The 21,527-nt window shown below is 37.5% G+C and overlaps 1 protein-coding gene across 8 annotated transcripts in view; it reads right to left on the bottom strand.

The window, feature by feature from the left end:
- The window catches only part of BCAR3 (breast cancer anti-estrogen resistance 3), a 94,281-nt gene that overhangs the window by 35,750 nt on the left and 37,004 nt on the right, over positions 1 to 21,527 (bottom strand). For 4 of the 8 annotated variants that reach the window (XM_017729888.1, XM_017729890.1, XM_017729887.1 and 1 more), the window contains 2 exons: positions 14,852 to 15,176; positions 901 to 940 (listed from right to left, as the gene is read on the bottom strand). In XM_017729888.1, coding sequence (XP_017585377.1) covers positions 901 to 940; positions 14,852 to 15,176 — 365 coding nt within the window. Of the gene's footprint in view, positions 1 to 900; positions 941 to 14,851; positions 15,177 to 20,972; positions 20,997 to 21,101; positions 21,125 to 21,295; positions 21,522 to 21,527 lie in introns of those variants that run through there. The other 4 variants (XM_017729891.1, XM_008630267.2, XM_017729893.1 and 1 more) reach the window with 4 other exon arrangements.

The following is a 21,527-nucleotide window of genomic DNA, read 5'->3' as shown; positions in this document are numbered from 1 at the left end:
GTCTCCTCCTCACCTGAACTTCTAACCTGTAGCAGAAATTCAGGTGTCTGAGAAATTCAGGCTATCCACATTAATAGCTGTAGAAATATCCTATGTTAAGGATAACCTGTGTTTATCTGACACTTCTCAGGAAACAGAAAAGGCAGGGAACAAAGCCCAACAATTAGAGAAGCCCATTGTTGAAACACATGAAATATCAGCAAGATTTTTGCAAGGTTCTGAGGAATAATATTCACTTAAACAAAACATGTTGAAAAGTACTAATTCAGTAAAAATTACAGCATTACAAGAGACTCCCAATACAGAATAACGTCCCTAGGGCTTCCTCCAAAGTCTCTCTGTTGCCAGTCTGGGATTGAGTTTTGAATATAATTTATGAATGTTCCAGGGTACTTTTTATTTACTCTTAACAAAATACTCACACTGATCATATACAGGAGATCTCACAACAGGAGAGCAGAACTCACAACTTTTCCAGTATTCCAATTACTTTTTTGGACCAGAAGTGAATTTTTAACTGTAATTTTAGTAAGTATAATACTAAAAGTGTAAACCTAAATTTGACATTTTTATTATATTTTCAGACGTGATTCTTTACTTCCCCGGAAGTCCATAAACAAAAAATACAGCTTCTTTTAATCTGCTAACAAAAGCAAGAATTTAAACAGTCACCATGTAACTGTAAAGAAGCCCCAGTATAAAAATGCAACCTACACCCAAGGTACAATGCCCACAAGCATTTCACTGAAGCTTTAAGAAAACAGCCTGACATGTGTAATTTGTTTCTCTGTACCAAAAGATAGACAGCTGCCCTATTTACTGACAAATGACTGGAAACGCTCTGTCAGTGCTGGATATACACCAAATAAAATATTTTGAGGGTAAGAAACAGTACCTTACCTTAACATATTCCAATGTAGGATCCAGAATATTCTGATCTCTGTAAGAAAATGGTACCAGGAGAGAAAGGACAGAAGAAAAAACAAACAAAAAAATGGTGAGTCCAAATATAACCTCATACTGAAGAGATGCATTCATATGAGCAATATGCTACTAGTCACATTAAAATCCTCATTAAAAGCTGTGTGTTAGAGCTCGATGGCCTATGCTATCTAATTTTTAACAAATATATAAATCACTGATTTCTTCTAGGACAGGTAGTGGAGCCAGTAGTAATTAATTTGAGAAATAAAGTTAATTATACCATTTTAAGCAAATAAAATGAATCTTAACATTTCAACAGATGGCTGAAATACTTACTTTACACCTAAAACATTTGAAATAAATTTAAAAGAGAGTTCTCCCAATGGCTTGTGAATTTATATCTTTGCTTTTATGTTTTCCTGTTTAAGCTACTGCCTCTGATAGCATTGGGAGGGCACTGCTAACAGTAGTGAAATAGAAATAGAAAGTACTACATTCAATTTCTATATATATACAAAGAAAAAGTTCTCAAAATAATCATAATTTCAGCATCGCAACTATCTGAAAGCCAAATAATCATGTCCTTTCCCTAATTTAAAAATAAAATATTTCATCATAGGTTTTCTATACAGACAGATAGCAAAGGGCACAGAAGCCTAAGTGAAGAGTACTGTTACAACTCTTTCCATAAAACAGATGTTTATTTTTATTTCTATTTCAAAGCATTTTGTGTATTTTTATTCGAGAACTAGCAGGTTAACAAAGTTTGCAGTACACGACTGGATGTTTTCTACAGAAACTAGGATGACATACATGGTGCTGCCCTTAAAGTTCAAACATGTAACTGGCACAATGAAAACCATGCAAACTTAGAGAGGATTGGGCACTCATTACAGCAATCAAGTTTGCCACTTGGACAACAGATACTCTAAATTTAGAAACAGGATCTTGTTTGGTGGAGGCTGTTACAAAGATGTAACACTGGAAACCTAATAAGCAGCTTCAGAAATGTAGAAATTGGGTTACATTGGAATTAATCAATCCAGAAAACAGTCTCTGAGTTCCCTGTGTTGTTTGAAAGTAACTGCATATCATCTGAAATGATATTATTATTTTATACTCAGTTTTTAGTCTGGTTCCCTAGCATCTTTTAATCCAGAATACTGAGCCTTCCCCATAAAATTATGGTGTTCAACTGTTCAGGCTGTATAATGTATTACTCATTCACATTATCTCAGTACTTATCAAGGGTCAAGTTCCATTCTCAACTGATGTTTAAAAGAATAAAAAGCTGGAAAATTCAATGGGAATAGAATTTGGACCATTTGAAACTTTTTCCTATGCAATATACAAAGAAGAGGCAGCTTGGAAACTGTATGAGCATAAAGTATGTACAAGCATAGCAGAGAAGGGGTGAAGCACAGAGGAAAAAGAAAAGAAAGCTTCTAAACAGAAGAGACATTTTCTTTCTTAGCACTTTTCAATTTGACTGGGAAAAAAACCCCAACATTTTTAATCAGTTCAGCAAAGTCATTAAGCATGCCTGAATTCTTCTCACATTCAAATGATCTGTGGGAAGTTGTTCCAGTACCAAATGCTCCTGAAAAACTTTGCAGTTTAGTTCTTTGCTTGCCTGTGGAATCTTTCAGGACAAAGGGCCTACCAGCACTGCCTGTGCAACACACTCCGAAAGAACAAACCTGGTTACTCCAGCAGTGAGCATGTTTTGTTATGGTCTGCACTTACAACCTGCACTCCTGCAGATCAGCCTTCCTACAGACTCCTCTGTTCCCACCTTCTGCTACAAGGAAAATGATCTTTAGGACAGATCAAGAGAGGTAGGAAAGCTTTAAGATGAAACAGTTTATTTACTGTATATAAAGCAGGAAATCCAGAAGAGAGCAGAGAAAGATGTGCCCTACATTTCTTTCAACATCCACATGACAAAAGTGCTTTGAAAACGTTTGGCTTTGGGAAATGGATGGGGTAACAAGTATCTTCACAAGTACTGTAGTATTTTATCTGGTAAGCTGTCCCACAACAAAATGTACAAAACCCTGCAATTCACCATGAGTCATACAGAAAGATGTTTATGTTGGAGCCCTATACATCTCAGATACCTTCCTCCCAGCTGATCCACTCCTCTCTCTCCCCATATTCCCTTGTTATCTAAGCCTTCATCTCTGTACAAATTTTTTGAAGTTATTTTCAAGGAATGGAACTTTCATTGTTGTGCAGCAACTAATAGTAAAGATTAACTACCGCATTTTCCTCTCATTCGACTCCACCACAATACTGTCACATTACACGCAGAAAACAGATTAAGCAGTTAGCCCAAGTAACTAGAAGGCAACCAAATAAAACTAGCTCCTGAATCTTAGCTCTCTGTTAGCAATGATGATGTGTTTCTTTATGCCATGTGTTCCTAGTGAAGGAAATCTATAATGTCATGAAGTTAAGAAAAATATAAAAGCACATTTTTCGTTTCCATTTTCCCTCTCAAAGAATCTTAATAAAAAATGGTGAACCTACACTCACTTATTATATTAGAAGATCTGCAGAAAAAAAACAAACTTTCAGATGACTAACAGATCAGGTGAAAGATAGTGGCCCCTTCTGCCATCTCTCAAAATCAATTTAACTGAAGGTTTGTTTCAATAATACTAAATTCTTATCTTTCATCAGATTTTATTACCTTTCCAGTAATGCTAATGTTTATCTTCATAATAAGCTTGACTTTATAGCTGTATCCATTTGCACCTGTTTACCTACAGCATTTATGTATTAGAGTCTGCACATAAGGCAACCAGTCCTGTGTAAACTGTGGGTTCACTGATTGGATTTCATTAAGTATTTTGGCTTCCTAATAATCAGATAAGACCTACTTCCATTCACATAAAAAGCATATTTAATACAGAATGATGCCCCTGGAACAGAGAAGTTTTCAGAATACCTCAAGTAGGGGTAAGTATGCAGTAGGACACACAGCATTGGCTTCATACTCTTTCCATACTCCTTCTGTCACAGAGAGGAATTTAAGACTCCCACATCTATTTTGGGTATTCATATTGCTGCCACCTCTTGCTATCACCTCATTTTGTGACAAAACAAAATCCCCTTACAGGACGTTTTTGCTCGTAGGAACAAAAAAGAAGACAAAAAGCACCTGACTTGCTACATGTAATTAAGCCATTCTCCTGAGTAGCGCAAGTCCTCTGTTGACCCTCCTCCACACATACAAGGTCTGTGTGGAAACCACGGTAATGTAAACACTCCTTCAGCAATATCTGACCACTAAAAGAAAGCATCACAATCTCAGCCCTCATGATTCTGAGGCTTTTTCTAGCCCAGAAACACATTCTCTCTAGAGACTGACATCTGAAAACACCTTTTTCAATGCTGGCTGATCTTGCAGACATACAACCCTTTAATCTCTCCCTGGTAGTCCTTGGAAATGATCTCAATTTCTTTTCAGTCCAGCTTTAAGATACTTATCAAGATTCTCATGTGCTTTTTTTTTTAATGTATGGGTTTCTTGCTGATACAGCCAAGAAAATACAGAGAGCTTACAAACAAGTGTGCAGCTTCAGGAACTCCTGAAAAACATGAAGGTGAGACAACAAAAAACGTGAAGTTGCTCTTTTGCTTCCCTCTTCTTCTCTCCTTAGCAACATTTGTTGCAACAATGAAGAGTTTGGTGTCATACTGGTTGGCATTGACTGTCTAAGCAAGTACTGATACATTTGACCACTATGAGAAACAAAGTAATTTCTCAGAAAACAGTAATTATCATTGTATGAGGACCCGTTCAAAATATAACTAGAGTTGACTGAGATGAGAAAAGGGAATGGAATTCAGCTGGTACTGGATGCTATTTCTCCACTTCCCAACACCTCTAAATGACAGTCAAATGTGTGGGAAGAATTAAAAGATTTTTTTAGAAAAGCCCTTTTGAAGTTGTCACCATGAACAGTCACTGGTTAAAATGAAGAAAAAAAAAAAAATCACTATAAGCAACTTGAATCATATTTCTGGTATGACAAACTAAATACTGTTATACTGCCAACTTCAAATCCTGCATGGATTTGAAGACAATGAGCAACCAAACGTGAAAATTGGGTAAAGAAAACTTTAACATCTGCATAACTAGTCACTCTTCTAAAATATTTGACAAAATTCTTACGTACTCAAAATCAATGCTGCAATTGAAAAGCTGAATCTTGGCGTTCAAGCCTCACATCCATTATTCAGTTCAGTGGGCACCAGAGAATAGCCAGAATCTCAGTAACTCAGACATAAACTGTTTTTCAGACTCTGCTGTTTATCCAATAGCTCTCTACATGACTTCAATAAAAAACCTTTAAGCAGATATCCTGTAATCTTTAGCTGCTTGATTCTATGAAAACCTCCACCTCTCCAACATTATACATTACCTCGTCTCATCATTGTTGCTATCAAAAATCCTGCAACATGCAGACCTTGACACACTAAGCCCTATTAAGCATCTGCTTTGTCCAGGCCCTTGGCATCCTCACAGACCAATCAGCTACAATTAAAAAATTAGCTGTGATAACTTTAACAAAATTTAAGTGCAGACACAACAGTAACATCAAGTTGCCCAAATCCTCATTATCATTCAACTCCCATATTACAACCATTCTTACAGCGGTGGAAACTGCTGAGTGGCCCTGAATCAGCTTTGTGCTACTTCACACTTTTATAACCGGGAAAAACATTGGGACACACTGCCAGTATTTGATGTTTGTTTATTTTACCGTGACTTTTGCTGGGGACATTTTCAAAAGCATCCCCTTTCTACCCCATTGAAAGACAAATCATGAGAAGAACTATCTTCTCAATTGTTCCAACACCAATAGTGCCAGTGCCAAATCTAAGTAAAGGCAGTAGAGGCTCAAAGGCAGCCTGAGGCCCTGAAAATGTACCAAGCTGTTGCATGGCTGCTAACACAGACAGAACTGCTGTAAAATGACCAGATGGGATCAAATACCTTCTCCAATTTGTGTCTTTGAAATCTCTCCATCTCTGTAGATTTTTGAAATACACACTACTTAAGTATGAAGGTGCAAGTTTAAGCATGCTGGACATGATGTGTTCCAGTATATGTAATGCAGACTGATGTTATTTCTACTGTAAACTAGAGTAAAAGGTCCACTGATTTTATCCCCCAGCAGCTTCTGCTTCTCACACGCACTCCTGCTACATTCCTAAGGGCATTCCACTCTTCTGTCTACAGCTGCACAGCACCATGGGCATGACTCATTCAAACACCAGTGGAAACAAGTGCAAAGTGCTATGACTAACTGTGTAATGACCTGCAGTTCACACAAGAACAGCAGGGACTCTTCGGTGATTAAAACTCAAGAAGAGATGCAACGTACTTTTCCTTGAATTAAATGAAATCTCAACGTACTCCTACTTGTTCAGAATGTCCCAGCAGAGATAATGTTTCAGCCATTTACTTTTACCACTTCAATCTGCATCCCTCCAACTCACTCCGGTTTACCTATTGCAGCAGAAAAATCGACACCATTTTTTCTACCTTTTCCAAAAGACTGTTTCTGCACTACACACAGTACCAGTCTATACAACCTGTTCAAAAGCTCAGACTACACATATCCATTCTTTTTTCTCTATTTTCCTTAACATTTAGGTTTACCAGAGCCAAAACTATGTCCTTCAAAGCCCTTCTTAAACCTTTTATCCCAAGACCTATTCTGTCAAAGTAGTGGTTGGGCAGCAAGACTACTGCTTATCCAAAACAGACGCTGTTACTACAAAGTTGTTTATGTATGTGCTGTTGCCTGTTGACTTGTATCTTCAGCTGGCAACTCTTTACAGTGAGTGTTTTAGTTGCTGCGCAGTTATCCCAAATCCAGCACCACAAAATTTTAAGTGTTCAAAATCAATATAACCTTACAAAATGAATATGCATACTCCAAAAACCCACAACAAATCTTCAGTAGAATCACAGTCTCCATTAATTAATCTGAAATGAATCTATTTCTAGGAACAGTTTATTCAAAAAGCATGGTTTTTCACTTGGCTAACATGTCTTTCAGGAATGTATATTTGGACTGAAGCATAGGAATGCTAATACTTTGCTTTGGCAAAGATGATAGTGGAAGAATTGTTCTCCCTGTCTATTCCCTTAGCCCAATTTAAAAAGCTCGTCACATCAGATGCATCTCTGCACTGGATATGGCAAGTAAGCATTAGGAATATACTCCCCTATGTAACATTTAACTACTATTTAGGGCATAAAAGGGACAGAAAGGAAAATAAATGTTCACATATGAACAGGAGGCAAGATGAGGAAGCAATATAGCACTTGGTACAAGTGAATAGGGCAATCCATAATATTTACAAAAGAGATCACAAAACATCAGAGCTAGGGAAGGAACTTTGGGTGTGATGGAAGGAGTAATTCAAGAAACTTTCCACTATATACAGTGTACTCCTCTCAAAGAAGAAAACAGCCAGAAAAAATCGAAGTTTTTGGGAAGTTTTTGAAAAATAACACTGACTAATTTTGATAGGGGCTTTGAGGGATTTGGGCTCAAGTTTACCTGGCAAGTCATTCATTAACAATAAGGTCATGATCCCACAATTAATTTCAAACAATGATACAACTGCATTCACCCCATAAGGCACTTCAATTCCTCTGCTCAGAAGGTGAAGAACTGTGATTTAATTAATCTCTAATACTGGAGGGATGGTTTCTCTTTTTGAGACATTTTGTCCTGTTTTCCTCATTTCCCCCTCCCAAGATCCCACATGGGCAGATTTCCAAAAATTGTCACCTGTAGCCAGTTTTCCAAAATCCCCATAAAAATCAAGAAGTGAAGCATTTGTTCTGCAGGTCTATGTTCACCAAGCAAAGAAAGAAGACATGAGCATCAAATGGTAACAAAGGGGTGAAGTAGAACTTCACAACAGAAGAATCTGAACCCAACAATGGACAGAGGGGCTAAAAAGAAAAAGTAGACAAGCCAAAACAGAACCAACCCCTAGAGTTAAAGGATAAGAGGATTTGATACTGAATGTAAGCAGATAACATTAGCTATTCTCTGCTTATCCAACACAGCATTCCTTCTACCACAAACATCTACCAGCTTTAGCAGATAGCTCTGCTCCACCTCTGAGACAGCAGAGACCTGCAGGTGCACACGAGAACAGGACACATCAACAGAAAGAATGGGAAAATTTGTGACAAAAAGCATGAAGTATTGGCAACATCTAAGGAACTCTTCCTTTTGAAAAACCTATGCATGGAAGAAGTCAATGAGATATTCAGTAGCCCCAAATTCGACACACTTGTGTTACTCTTATTAAAGCAACACAACAATATACTCACAAACAGTTTGGTTCAGGTCTCTTAAAACAAAGCTCATACTAAGAGGTAGTTTTAGGCATTACACCAAAACCATAACTATTTTTACTTTCAAGATTTTGTGGTTTTACAGAAATTCCTCCCCACCCTATCCTAAAATTTAAAATGGAATCAAAGGTATTGAGCTTCCTGTTAATCTTGCAAATATTTTCATACCTGAAGAACTACACTGCATTCTATAAACAAAAAAACCCCCAGTATTACTCACTTTACTCCACACATGAAACATATAAAATACTTATTTTACTTGATATATTAAAGTCTTGATAAAAAATTATTTTAATTTAAGTTTCAAAGTGCACCTAACCATACAAGTGTACACACAGTATTAATTTTAAAAAGTAACACAAATTAAAATTGAAATTATTAAAAAAATAAAGTTTTCAAAATCACTAGTTAGAACAAAGTAAATGCTGTCTAAATACCTGATCCACCCCATTCTCCAAACCCAATGAAAAACAGAATTTGCAGCATCTGGAGAAGCAAAACAGGCTTCTGGCTGCAAATTCTGACAAGGATAAAGCAAACTCCTGAGTAGTGCTCTCCTCACCAAGAACAGCTTTGCCAACTCTTTTCTCTTATAATTCAACTCTCAATTCAAGGACTTCAGCAGGCCTCATCTATTGTGGTCATACCACTAAGAGAACAGGAAAAGTTTTGGGAACCCAGAATTCAGTCATTAATAGCTTTATACTTCAAGGCTCTATACTTCAAGACTAACCCTGTACCAACTTCCAAATGTACTGCTCTCCAAGGACAAGGTCCTGTAGAGAACAGTGAGCCTGCTCAGGTTTATGCTGATGAAGTTACCCTATTAATGTCAGTGGTATTAGTCAAGGCTAAAATTGAACATATTTTTATTTCTTCCTGGACAGTTATATGAGAAAAGTATGTGAGGATCATCCAGCCAAACATGCAGAGCCTTGAAGATCAGAAATTCAGAAGAGAACAGAACATCCTAAACAACCCGATAAACTAATCTCCTCTGGAATAACTCTCTGCTACAACAGTATGAAGTCCAGTTCTAGCTGAGAGCACTTCATCTGAAACAGCTGACATAGAAAAGAGGTAAAATGTCTTCTGACCAGTACTCAAGAGACTGAAGTCTAGCGAAATATGCAGTCACACAAACCACACTCTCAGAACTACAGAAAATGTGTTCTTTGCACCTGTGTGTAGATAATTAGGGCCAGCCTATAAAATACACTTTAGTTTACAAGTAATTTATCACATTTTCATCTTTTGCAATAAGGTTCAATGAGCACTGGAAGATGTTAGAGCTACTGGTCTGCCTACTTCTTTAGTGAAAGAATCAAGCTAATCAAAATCTTTTCTTCCATGGCTCCCCACACCCACCAGATTGAATTTTTCTTTTTTAACATGCTTGAACCATGTCAAAAAAATGCTGTATATGGACAGTTCACACTTGAGATCCTGGCAGAGTAAAAAAAACTGTTATGCCTTGTCTACCTACAAAAATGAATAGTTTGTAGCCACATCAATAAAGAAGTAGTGTTGTAAATAGAATCACAACCAGGACTTAAAGCATAGCCAGGAATTTACTGGGCTTGAGAACAGAAAACTAAAACAGAAGCAAAGAAGAAAAGATTAAAATTATATCTCTGTAGTTACAACTCTACACTTCAAATTCATACCCAGTTAAAACTAAAGCTTCAAAAACAGGAAGAAAAAAAATGGAATTCTGACCAGCTGGTAGGTCAGAACCTCTCACGAACAGTGATAAAGCACCCAGGGTATTATACATTATTTAGAGAAATGCACGAAGTATTTTGATTTCAGGCCAGTTTGAACAATACAACCCTACTGTTTATCAGTGACTCCATTTTTCAAATGTCTGTATAGACAAAGAATGGAATTTGAACAAAAAATTGTCTTTACAAGCACAAGCAGATGAAACAGCTACTGGAAAGAGAGCCAGTAAACAAATTAAACCAGCACATATTCACAAACATCCTGTATAATGTGAAACAGTCAGTGAAAATTAATGTCAACTTTGTTTTAAGGCTTTAATTATCATGAAAACTTAGAGTGATCATTTCTGGCAGATGGTGTGTTTCAACACTTCCTAGGGGTAGGCTCAGCAAAGGGAAGATAGTGATTTAATGGAAATGTGTGACCACACAGTTTCTCCCCAAACACCCAAAGCTCTATTCTACAGACTCCTATACTACACATACAGGGTGAAGACAAAATTAATTCATTTTTCTTTCTTTCAAATACTAAACTTGTATTTTATGTATACATGTACTTTTAGCAGTTAAGTATCTTTTTTAAAAAGTCTGAATTGAACACTAAGGCTTTTGAAACACTAAGGGCTTTAAAATAAGCATGTAACTCTACAAACTGCATTAAAAAATTAATAAACTTATTTCTAAGAAATTGTGTCTAGCTTTGATTTTATTACTGTGCTAGATTGTCCATTCTAAAACCTACATTAAATTCTTTCAAAGCATCATGCCCATCAACAACATCAACTCTGTGCAAATCCAGATCCTATTTCCGACCTCTTTACAATATCACACTGGAGCTGCTATTAAACTAAATTTCACTTAATTTTGTTGCAAACCTTGTTTATTTCAACAGGAATACAGGCTATTTGCAGGCAATAGAGGAATTGCCAGTACTAAGAAAGGAGTATCTTTTCTTTCGTTCACTGTCTTTTAACTGATTGTGAAGATCACATATCTTTATTAGCCTGACTCCCTGACAACACAATGTTGAACCTATCATACCACTTGCATTACTTCTCTCCCCACATAACAACCTTGGAACCTGTTTGACAGTGGGGTATCAAAGACACATTTCTTTCTCACAGTGTTCTGTGATCCTTGTATCTTGCAATAGTACTAATTTCAACTCAAACCTTCAACTCAAACTGGAGAAAAAATCTTCAGAATACGCCTCATGATCCTCTCCTCTTTCCTTGGTATGTGGTTTGGCTACCAATAAAGTGACAAGTGTCAGCATGAGAGAACAAGAGATGGCCTCAAGTTGCACCAAGGGAGCTTTAGATTATTAGGAATCCATTTATTAGGAAATTTTTTTCCACAAAAAGGACTGCCCAGAGAAGTGGTGGAGTTACCATCTCTGAAAGTGTTCAAAAAACGTTTGGATATGGCACTTGAGGACATAATTTAGTGGTGAACATGGCAGTGGGGAATTTAGGAACAGAGAATACTACAGCTGTCAGCTTACAGTCCAAGAAGCAATCACTTGTTCTGCTATCTCTTGCAATCACACTGCGTCATGAAACAGAGAGCACGGTATCAGTACTGGAATCTAGTTTTGCTTCGGGATATTTGCAAAAGTCTTTGCTCTATTCCATCTTCTTAACAATGTCTCAGAAATTCCTTGCATCTCTACAATGAGATAACATTCAAGTATGTTTATATCAGAGCCAGTACCAGACCCACAGAGATAACTACTGTGTTAACCCAAGACTACCTGAATACTGCTGACATCCAGCTGAAATGGCACAGAATGTCAAAACAGGCCTTTGACAGTTGCCTTTATCATTACACTCAAACTTACTGCAATAGTGATAATTCTGCAATGCTTTTAGGTCCTGTTTATTTGAGGGACATTTGGCTGCATTTATGAAAAAGCATGAAAATGCCACAAGTCTGCTAAACTTTAATGTCACTCATGAAGAACTATGATCATCCAAGTGCATTGGAAATTCTGGGTTTGCTGATGGCAGCCACAAGACACAGGCCAAAAAAGAAAAAGCTACTGCTTCTAGCAGTGATGGGAATTTGAACAATTTTCTTTTAAATAAAGGTATCATAATACAAGGCAAAGCTCAATAAAGGTAACCCGTGGACCACGTGTCAAGGAGAAATTACAATTAAACTTTATTTGGGTTTAATTATCAATGTCAGATAATAAAGAACATTACACAAAAGCAGCTTTAGTTTTACATGCTAAAATGAGAATTCTCTTTTAAAAGTGAAGTTCTTCACTTTCAAGAGTGAATTCTATTTTAGCTAATAAAACTACCTTTCAAGAGCTCAGCTGATTCTAATTTTGGCCATTTAATTATTTCCAAGACACTCTCAAACTCAGATGTAAGCTTTCTCAAGAAAGAAAACTTTTTTCCCCTTGAACTAACTAACTAGCAGAGATGTACATTCACAAACCAAGAAGAGAACACAATCTTATTGCACTGAAAACTGACAATATAATTTCTCCAAGTTATCAGAAGAATTTCAGAATCAGAAGAATTCCATTAGGGAATGACACAGCTCATTATTGTTTTCCTATTCTCATCGCTCTGGCTTATTTTTTGTTTCACAAAATAATGTGATGTGTATTCATATGTTAAAGAAAGTATTACTTTGAATTATTAAAAATGTTATCATAGTAGTGTTTTTTAAATTAGAATTAATCAAACAAACAATGACATGATAATAATCATATCCATGTGCACATGAACACTGCAATCCTAATGACTATTAGTTCTGGCCCACTGGCATCAAACACAGCACTTGGGTTGCACAGTGCATCCTGAAAATGTGTCATTAAAATGTGTACTCACATGTTCAGTTTTTGTAAACAGCATTATAGCAATGAAAGACTGATATACTCCTGAATGAGAATATTCATGTAATGTTACACTGTTTCACAAATTCCTACACTGAAGTAACAGGGCTTTTTTGTAAAAAAACACTAATAAGGAAGCATGGACTCCCCTACACTATTAGGCCCAGGTAATTTCAACGTAAATGTAAGCATTAGAATGAATACCTTAGCATATATGGCAAAATGCTTACCACAGGCTAATCAGACTTTCTCTCTCAATTTTCCTTTAAAGTAAGCTAATGAAAAGTGCAGTGTCATTGCAAGAAGATCCAGAAAGTGATGTATTTGCTGACTGCCAAGTTGTTATTGTCTTCTGCTTTAACACAACTGTCCATCCAGGTCATAGAGCAGAACATTTTACAATGGATCACATAATGATCCATTGTAAAAATTAAAGAAACCAATTGTTAGAAGTTGTTAGCATAGCATTCAGAGTGTATTTTACCAAAGCAACTGAAAGATCAAACAGGAACAGCACTTTTTTGCTGCTATGACTCAATAGGCACAAATTGTATTCACAGGCTGCATTAATAACAATCTTTGAATCTCTTTATTAATTCAAAAGCATTATGTTTTCATTCTGACCAGCAGACCTTCCTGACATTTTCCTCTCAAGCATTCTGTTCGTACTCTTACTGGTTTGCCGAAGTGTTCTTTATAGGACAAGGTTGTCATATTCATGTCATAAGACAAGGTATCAGTAGGATTTGGTCTCTCAAGAAAATAATATTTAGTAACTGCTCTTGAAAAAGAAGATATAAAATAAAACTTCAGGGTATATCACCATATTCTTTTCACAGCAACACCCCAGGCTGCTTGCGTTCTCTAAAAGTATGTAAATAAAAGAAGCAAATTATGTTTTAAACACCAGTTCATATAAGCAGGTACATCTCAGAGATCAGTGACAAAAGAGTACTAAACCCACTTAGATCCTTTCTTCTTTTAAAATGAATGGGGTATAGAGAAGAAAGACTTCTTTTTAGGTGAGAAGAAAGCTTGATCCCATAAAGCACAAGCAAAAAGCATAAAAAACCCACTCTAGACACAGAAGCTTACTCACAAGACTTGAAAGCCAAAAAATTGTAGTGATGGACACAGCAAGACTGTAAATCCTAATTCAGAACTCGTAATTTGGATATATTTTCTCAGCCTTTAACTCCATCAGCCAAGCAACCAAACATTCTCTCATTTCTATGTCTAAGTGATCCACTGCATTACACTGAATTTTTCTTTTGTTAGCTGGAAATTTTTTCCCCATTGTATAGATGTCAATACCAAAACCAAAAAAAAAGGACATTTACAAAATTAATTACTTTTTGTAAGCAATGAAATATCAGTGATGATAACAGATTCCCAAAAGAAAGGTTAGCTGTAAGAGTATAGGGTTTTCTCAAGAGTTATGCATATGTTAACCACAAAGTCAGGCAGGAATAATAAATAGGGATAATTTGTCATTAGCTCAGCGTACATGGGGTTCCAGTAAGTCTTTCATGAAGAAGGCTTACACACAGCTCTAGATTTGAGGCAGCTGGAACACCACTCTCCTTTTCCTCAGCCCTCTATGCATATTGCATGGAATACAAATCAAAACCAAGTTTGAGCAGTTATGACTTTTTGATTAAAATTGCTCTGTTACAACAATGCAAAGGGTGATATCAAAGCAATTCACTGACTTAAAAAAATTTTCTCCATGGGAATAGTACATGCAGTATTATACCTTTTAAACATGCAGAGGGAAGACACAGTCATTAAAAATTATTTACATCTTCCATCAAGACCTAAATTGAATACTGGGGGGAAAACTTAAGAGTTATAGTAAACAGCTGTATCTATAACTGGGCCTTCAGAGGCTTAGAAGAATATGTAATAATACCTATGCAACTAACATATGCAAATTAAGGTTTTACAACATACCTGGCATGGAGTTCGCCGCTCTTTCCATTTTCTGGAGGGTACTCTTCTATAACATCCTGTACAAAAGGTGGCTGCTGCCGTGTTCTCATGTAAGGCAACATTCCCACGTGGCTAAACATATCACAAGACCGAGTGGGAACTGTCCCCTTCTTCTTCCTGGGGAGAGTGCCATGGATAGAGATGCCTTGAAAGGAGTTTGAGTGATGCTCAGTTGGTGAAGGTTTTGTGGTCAAAAGGTCCATGGAAGAAGCTAATGAGAACTGGTGGTTCACTGGGCCATTTCTAGGAATACTTGAAAATTTTCCTGCAGCTATCATTTTTGATTCTGGAAAAACAAAACCAAGATTTCTTAGTGTGCATCAATCATGAAAGCCCCCACTTAAAGGAAGTTAAGTAGCATGACTAGCAAAGGTATCTGAAACTGAACTTTTGCTTTGCTTTGAGGCAGTCAGATACCTCAAGATCCAGTCATGCTGCTCTCAACTGCACATCAAGCACACATGTATAACTTTATACATGTTAAAAGTCACTACAAAAAACAACAAGTCTGGACAAACGTGCAAGAGCAGGCCCTGAACAATTCTCCATTTTTATCCACAGAGTTCCTCTTTTTTGCTTTTTAACATCCTCTGAAGACTCAGACATCAACTTTGAATCACTGACAACAAGTAAAGTTTTAAGAACATTTTGTCAAAAAATAAAGGACACTACAGCTTGGTTTGAAAGAATATGTTTTTAAACCCAGAAGCTGGCACACTGTGAGGAAAAAACTGTTGCTAAGGAGTCTTGCTCAAGTAATAAATCTAGCAGATAACTGGTCACATATTTCTAACAGGCTGTAAACTAAACGGCTCTACCCAAGAGATAAGGGCAGGAGCAGATTACTGGAATTCTCTTCTTCAGCATGCCCAGCCTGCTGGCTCAAATCGTTGTTGACAGAGAGATTTGCATAGCTGTCAGTCTCTGGTACACTCAATTACAGTCTGCCATACAGTACAGGTTTTTCTGTTATCGTGAGCAAAAAGCTTTGTGAGACAAACACTTCAGGCTCATTAACAAATTACTGTTCTGTTCCTCAAAAAATGCTGCCCTGTGCTCAGTTTATAGTTTTGTATTACAGAAGACAGGCTGCCTTATCCTATGCAGTTATATTAGCCTGCAAAAGCCTAACAGAACAGACCACCTGACCTAAAGCACAACCAGTCCTGTATTATTTAACCTAGGTGTTAGTCAACCAGGTGCTTCCCACAGAAACTGGAACAGCCACAGATGCTGCAGAGATTGATATGAAATCAGAAAGCAGAAGCACTTTTGGAAATAACAGTTATGGACAGAGGGAATCTGTTCTGACCGCGGTCAAGTTTCATGCTGAAAAATAAGATGAGCACCCTGAAGGCCCAGGAGCCTGGAAGTCAGCTGCTTACAGCTACATAAGAATTCCTCCTGGTTTGGGGAACGCACAGGTGTTGCAAGGAAAACAGAGGTGCCTCTATAGTCCACCCACTCCCTTCTCCAGCCTTAGCATCACAGCTACCATCACAATGTTTCTGCACTGAAGCTACTGTTACTTCTACTCAGAGGTTATCATAACAGGCTTAGTTTTACAGTAATGCTAAAGCTGATCTCAAAGTATGTAAAAATTCTGCTTTTTCCTGCCAGCTGCACTGCAGATATTCGCCAGCTGGATAAGGTTTTCAGACTTCAACAACAAATCTCTTTCCAATTCTCCCTTATTGAAAGTCCTACAATAAATACTCAGTAATTAGTTTTTTCTTTTTTATTCTTCCATTTGCCAACCCTCTGTCAGAGCACAGGTACTATGTACTATAGCAGAAAAGTCTCTGGAAATAGCACTTCTGCCCAGGGAGAACCCGGCTGACTCTGGTCACATCTCTTGATGAAAAGAGTAGAAAAGATTTGAGGTGTTAGCAAAGAACTGACATTTTTAGTCACGTGGATTCAAATAAAATACAAAATCCTAAAGAAACCAAAATACACTCTCACAAAAAATCTGCCATAAATTATCACATAGGCCCTTGATATGAAGTAGTAAATCATCTCTCCATTTATGATGTGGTTGAAGGACACAGTTTCTGCTAGTTTCAGATAGTACTAAAAATCACATAATTATTTCACAATAATTGCTGTAAAGTCAGCTTTGCATTATAATTGTTCTAAGCAAAAGAACTGGTCCACAGATAGGAAGATCTAAAATGCAAATGCTTACCACAAAGCTGAAACCTCCTCTAGCTAAAACAAACTGACTGAGCTTGTTTCTTGTAAATTCAGCTTTGTTATTAGAACAGAATGATACAAATTATTTCCAACAATAGAGAGAAAAAGAGACTTCTTATAGTTCATACGATCATTTGAAACTCAACTTTGTGTATTCATTGTAGAAAAGCAAGAAACATCATTTATGGAATCTGAAAAAGTGGAAGCTAGCTGGCTCATATTGTACAAATCTTGTTCTCCTTCCAGGGGCTGCTGAGAGTCTGTGCTTAATTATTGTACTTTCTTATTGGTTTATATAAAAACCATCCCCAAACCTCTGAATTCCAACTGTTTTAGTTCAGGTTATCCAGTAAGAAATTTTCTCTTAGCCTTTCCCGCAAGGTTACCACTGCTGTGCTGAAATTACGACATTACGTGCAAGCAGGTATCAAACCCAAGCTGTTACAAACGTAACCATTGAAAGCTTTGGTTTAACAGCTGATGAGTCCACAATAGGCTTACTGTGACATTAAACTGTCAACCACTTCATGTCTGAGGATCCACAAAGAAAGCTGAGAATTCACTCTCCTAACCCAACCACAAGATAATTCTTACAGCAGCCCAGTAGTTTTCAATCCAACAGTCTGAGAGTTTTCAACAAATTAACGACCCCCTGATGCACAGCATTTTCCATTTCACCCCTACTTCTAAGAAGCCCTTAAGAATCAAAACCAAACTCCCAGAGTTGTCCTAATCATTGCTTCTTTTAAGTAGTACTCACGTGACTTACAAATTCAACCCACAATCCTCAAATTCATACCTGAGTTTTGTTTTGAGGAATCAAGGGAGAGTTCCACAGTTAGTACAAAAATACCTGCACTCAAGAACTTGCAATACACTTAGCCACAAGTATGCGTGCAGAAGCTTTGATAATATTTCTAACAATCCTCCCTGCAAAACCTCTTATAAAAAACCCTCAAAAAATCCCAAACAAACAAAAAACCCCACAAAACAAAACCCAAACAAATAAAAAACCCAAACCAAATAAAAAAACCCGAACAAAAGTGAGAACAACAGGTCTGCTAGCTTCCACCATACATAAGTGTAAACAGAGAACTACAACAATCAGATCAGTAACAAAAGTCCTGCCAAACTATCCATACCGTTTTCTTGTATTGAATATAAACACTGGAAAGTGGGAGCCTCTTCAGCTGCAGACTCTGGAATGTCTCAAATACTTTAGTATATGATTCAAAGAATGTTTGACTTTACTAGATATAGAAACCCTGAAAATTTTACTCCCTAAGAGACAGTGTGCTTTGAACATTTGCCATCATGCAATCAACAATAGAAGTGGTAGAAACTGTAACAGAACAATGGCTCAAAAGGAACTGCAATTTAATTGTACACATTCCTATTTGTCAAAATGCAGCACCTAACAAAACAGAGCACTTTGGAAATCATACAAATTTCCCCTAACCAGGTGCAAACAAGATGGACTCATGCCAATATAATGTTAAAAATGGCAAATGAATTTGTATTTATACATAGAGTGGCACTTTTCTTTCTGCAGTTCGTAATTTGGAAGAATATATGGGAACAGAATTGTCAGGAGTCACATTGTGAACTCAGAGAACTAGAAAGCATGAAGGTTTCCAGGTAACTTCTGACATATTCTAGGGTTTTGTTATGAATGAGGGTGAGCAAATACAAATGAAGAGGGCTCTAAAATCAACATGGCATTTAGAATAACAGTATGAGATTGGACATAGAATAAAATATGTATGTGGTGGGCAATTCCAAACAGGTGGGGTGTGCATCTCTTCACATTATTGCTCAAAACAAGAAAGAACCATGAACAATGAAACAAATAACTTTCACCTCCCTAAAACAACATACTAAATATCCTTCTGCTTGTGCCATCTTTGGGATTCAAATCCAAATTTTCTGGCTCAGCTTGTCCTCATGAAAGCTTTCTGATGTTCCCACAGCCTGAGGAAGTGTTCTGATGGTTCATTCAAAATGACACAGATACAGGATTAAGTGCCCCTTCCATACTACAACATAACACAACCAATGGCAGGGTCTTCTACTTTGCTGTTTCAATATACTGGAGGAAGAGAAGTGAGGGAAAGGGAAATCTTCAGTTCAGCCTCAGAGATGCATGAAGGGCATAGCAAACAATCCAAGGCTGTATATGCTCATGCTAATAGAGACCTCATAAAAGGAAAGAGAAAAGCAATTTCAGAGTTCCAAATCAAACTCTCAAGCTATTTCAAAACTCAGAGTTATATCTAAATCAGTTTTGGACATTATAAGACCCACATTTCTCTCAAACCCTTATTGATCTGCTATTTGGGTGATTCTCTTTCTTAGATCTAAATCTCTAGAATTTATACCTGGAGTTATCATATCACCAATCTTTACCATTATATAGGCTATGAGGCTAAGAGGGCTTGAACATGGTTTAAGATACTCAGCTGACTGTTAGCAGGTATTTAAAAGACGGAATCAACTTTTGTGAAAACTCTACTTACTTTTGCCACATCAAATCTCCTCACAAATTCCTCCCACTCATCTCCCCTCCCCACCTTGAAATCAGCAATAATAAATTTCAGCAACTGGAAGACCCATTACTCTCTTCTCCCTGCTAAGTTATTTGGTGTATTTGCATGCACTTTGCAGATGCATACAGAAAAAAAATGAAAGTGAACATGCTTAATGGTGAAGAAAGTCAAAGTCAGGACAAAAAGGCAGATGAATTTCCCCAGATTTTTTTTTTTCCTGTGTGAAGTAAGAGAATAAGGGAAACAGAAAAAGCATAACTTAAAAGCCTCTGAAGTTAACATATCATAGGAAAAAATACAATCAAAACTGTAGCCATTATAAATTCAAGGTGGATTTCATGTTGTCCCCCTAGAAGCAGTGTAGTATTCCTCATTATTGTAACAAAAAAGAAAGGATTTCTGCTCCCCCAAATGGCTGAGAAGCAGCTTTCTGCAACCTGTATTTTCTACTTTTGTTATGAAAAAAGAAACTGATGCAGTAGCTTCTATAGCAAACATGTCACAGGACTTTGAGAAGATTAAGGTTCAAGAACCTACAGCCTGTTATGATACAGAGACATAGATTGAGAAAGCATATGCAGTAGTTCAAAGGCTTTAAGCTACTATCAGAAAAAAACATGGGTCTGTCAAACATCAAACATCCCCACAAGATTAGTCAGGTCAGTGCTTCCAAAGGGTCTTGAAGTGCTATCACAGTGTCCATGCTCTCCTTCTCTCTCTTTATGTATGTCATACAATTTCCAGTCTCCTCCTACACATCCTTGCACTGTAATCAGTCAGCTTATTAAAAAAGATATTTTTAACTATTATTCTCACACAACAGAATACACACAGGCCAGGATAAATTATCTTTGAAATGTCTTTTTCTCATGATGAGAGAAACAGATAAACCCCATACTTCTCTTTATGAATTTTCACATGTAGAATGCCTTCATATCTATAAAAAATGCCAAGAAAAAGTGATCATTGAAGATGATTCAATAATAAGTACAGCTTTCTTCATTTGGCCATGAAATTATCTCTTAAATGTAAGTGCCCAATCAGTTAGCTCAGTAATCCTGAACAGTATGAAGCCCTGACTTGAAATAAACTTCTCTACCCATTTTGCTGGCAGAAACAGAGAACTTTATCAAGGTTACAGTCAAATCTAAGTGTTTGTTAGCCAATTCTTCAAAATACAAGCTTTTGTTCCTTTTCTGGTAAAGGAAGCAATTTATTTTGACCTCCTCTGTTCCCACGATGTTACAAAAGAAAAAAAAAAAGAAAAAAGAAAGGAAAGAACAACACACTAACTGAAAAACCCTTTCAGCATTACTATTTCGAACTAGCAACCAACTTACGGAAACCACAAATTCGGACAGAAAGAAGTGCTTCGCTCCTCTTCAAAAGGCAAAGAAAAAAAAAAGGACAGAAAACAGCGTTTCTTTTCTCTCTACTCAGGGAAGTATCTCGGCATCTCGAGTACGCACCAGGGTTTTACACTTATTTAACAGATTTCCATGGATTCAATTCCCATAAAACCTACGCACTGGAGCCAACGTCTCAGTCGTCACAGTCACAGCTACGGCATTTCTAGCAGCCCGCAAGCCATCCCGGGCAGGGGCAGCGCTCCCCCCCGCCCCGACAGCGCTGTGGGGACACAGGGACACTCGCACACACTCACACACAAAACCAGCTCTTCATTCTCTGCCCGAGAGGTCAACGCTGTCCCCGCAGTTACCGGGTCTGATCACTGCTGCTTCTCTCCAGGCTTTCTGCGGATCGGCTGGAGCGTCTGTCCTGGCGATCTCCTGGCAGCGTGTCCGGCCCGCGTCCCTCCCTCGGGGCCGCGGAGCCGGAGCGGGCAGCCGGGAGGGGGGGCCGGAGGCCGGGCCCACAACAACAAACGGGCGGGG

This window comes from Corvus brachyrhynchos, unplaced genomic scaffold (assembly GCF_000691975.1).
Source record: "Corvus brachyrhynchos isolate BGI_N302 unplaced genomic scaffold, ASM69197v1 scaffold101, whole genome shotgun sequence".
In the NCBI taxonomy this organism is placed as follows: Eukaryota; Metazoa; Chordata; class Aves; order Passeriformes; family Corvidae; genus Corvus; species Corvus brachyrhynchos.
Note: the sequence above shows the minus strand (reverse complement) of the source record. Positions and strands in the feature narration are given on the sequence as shown.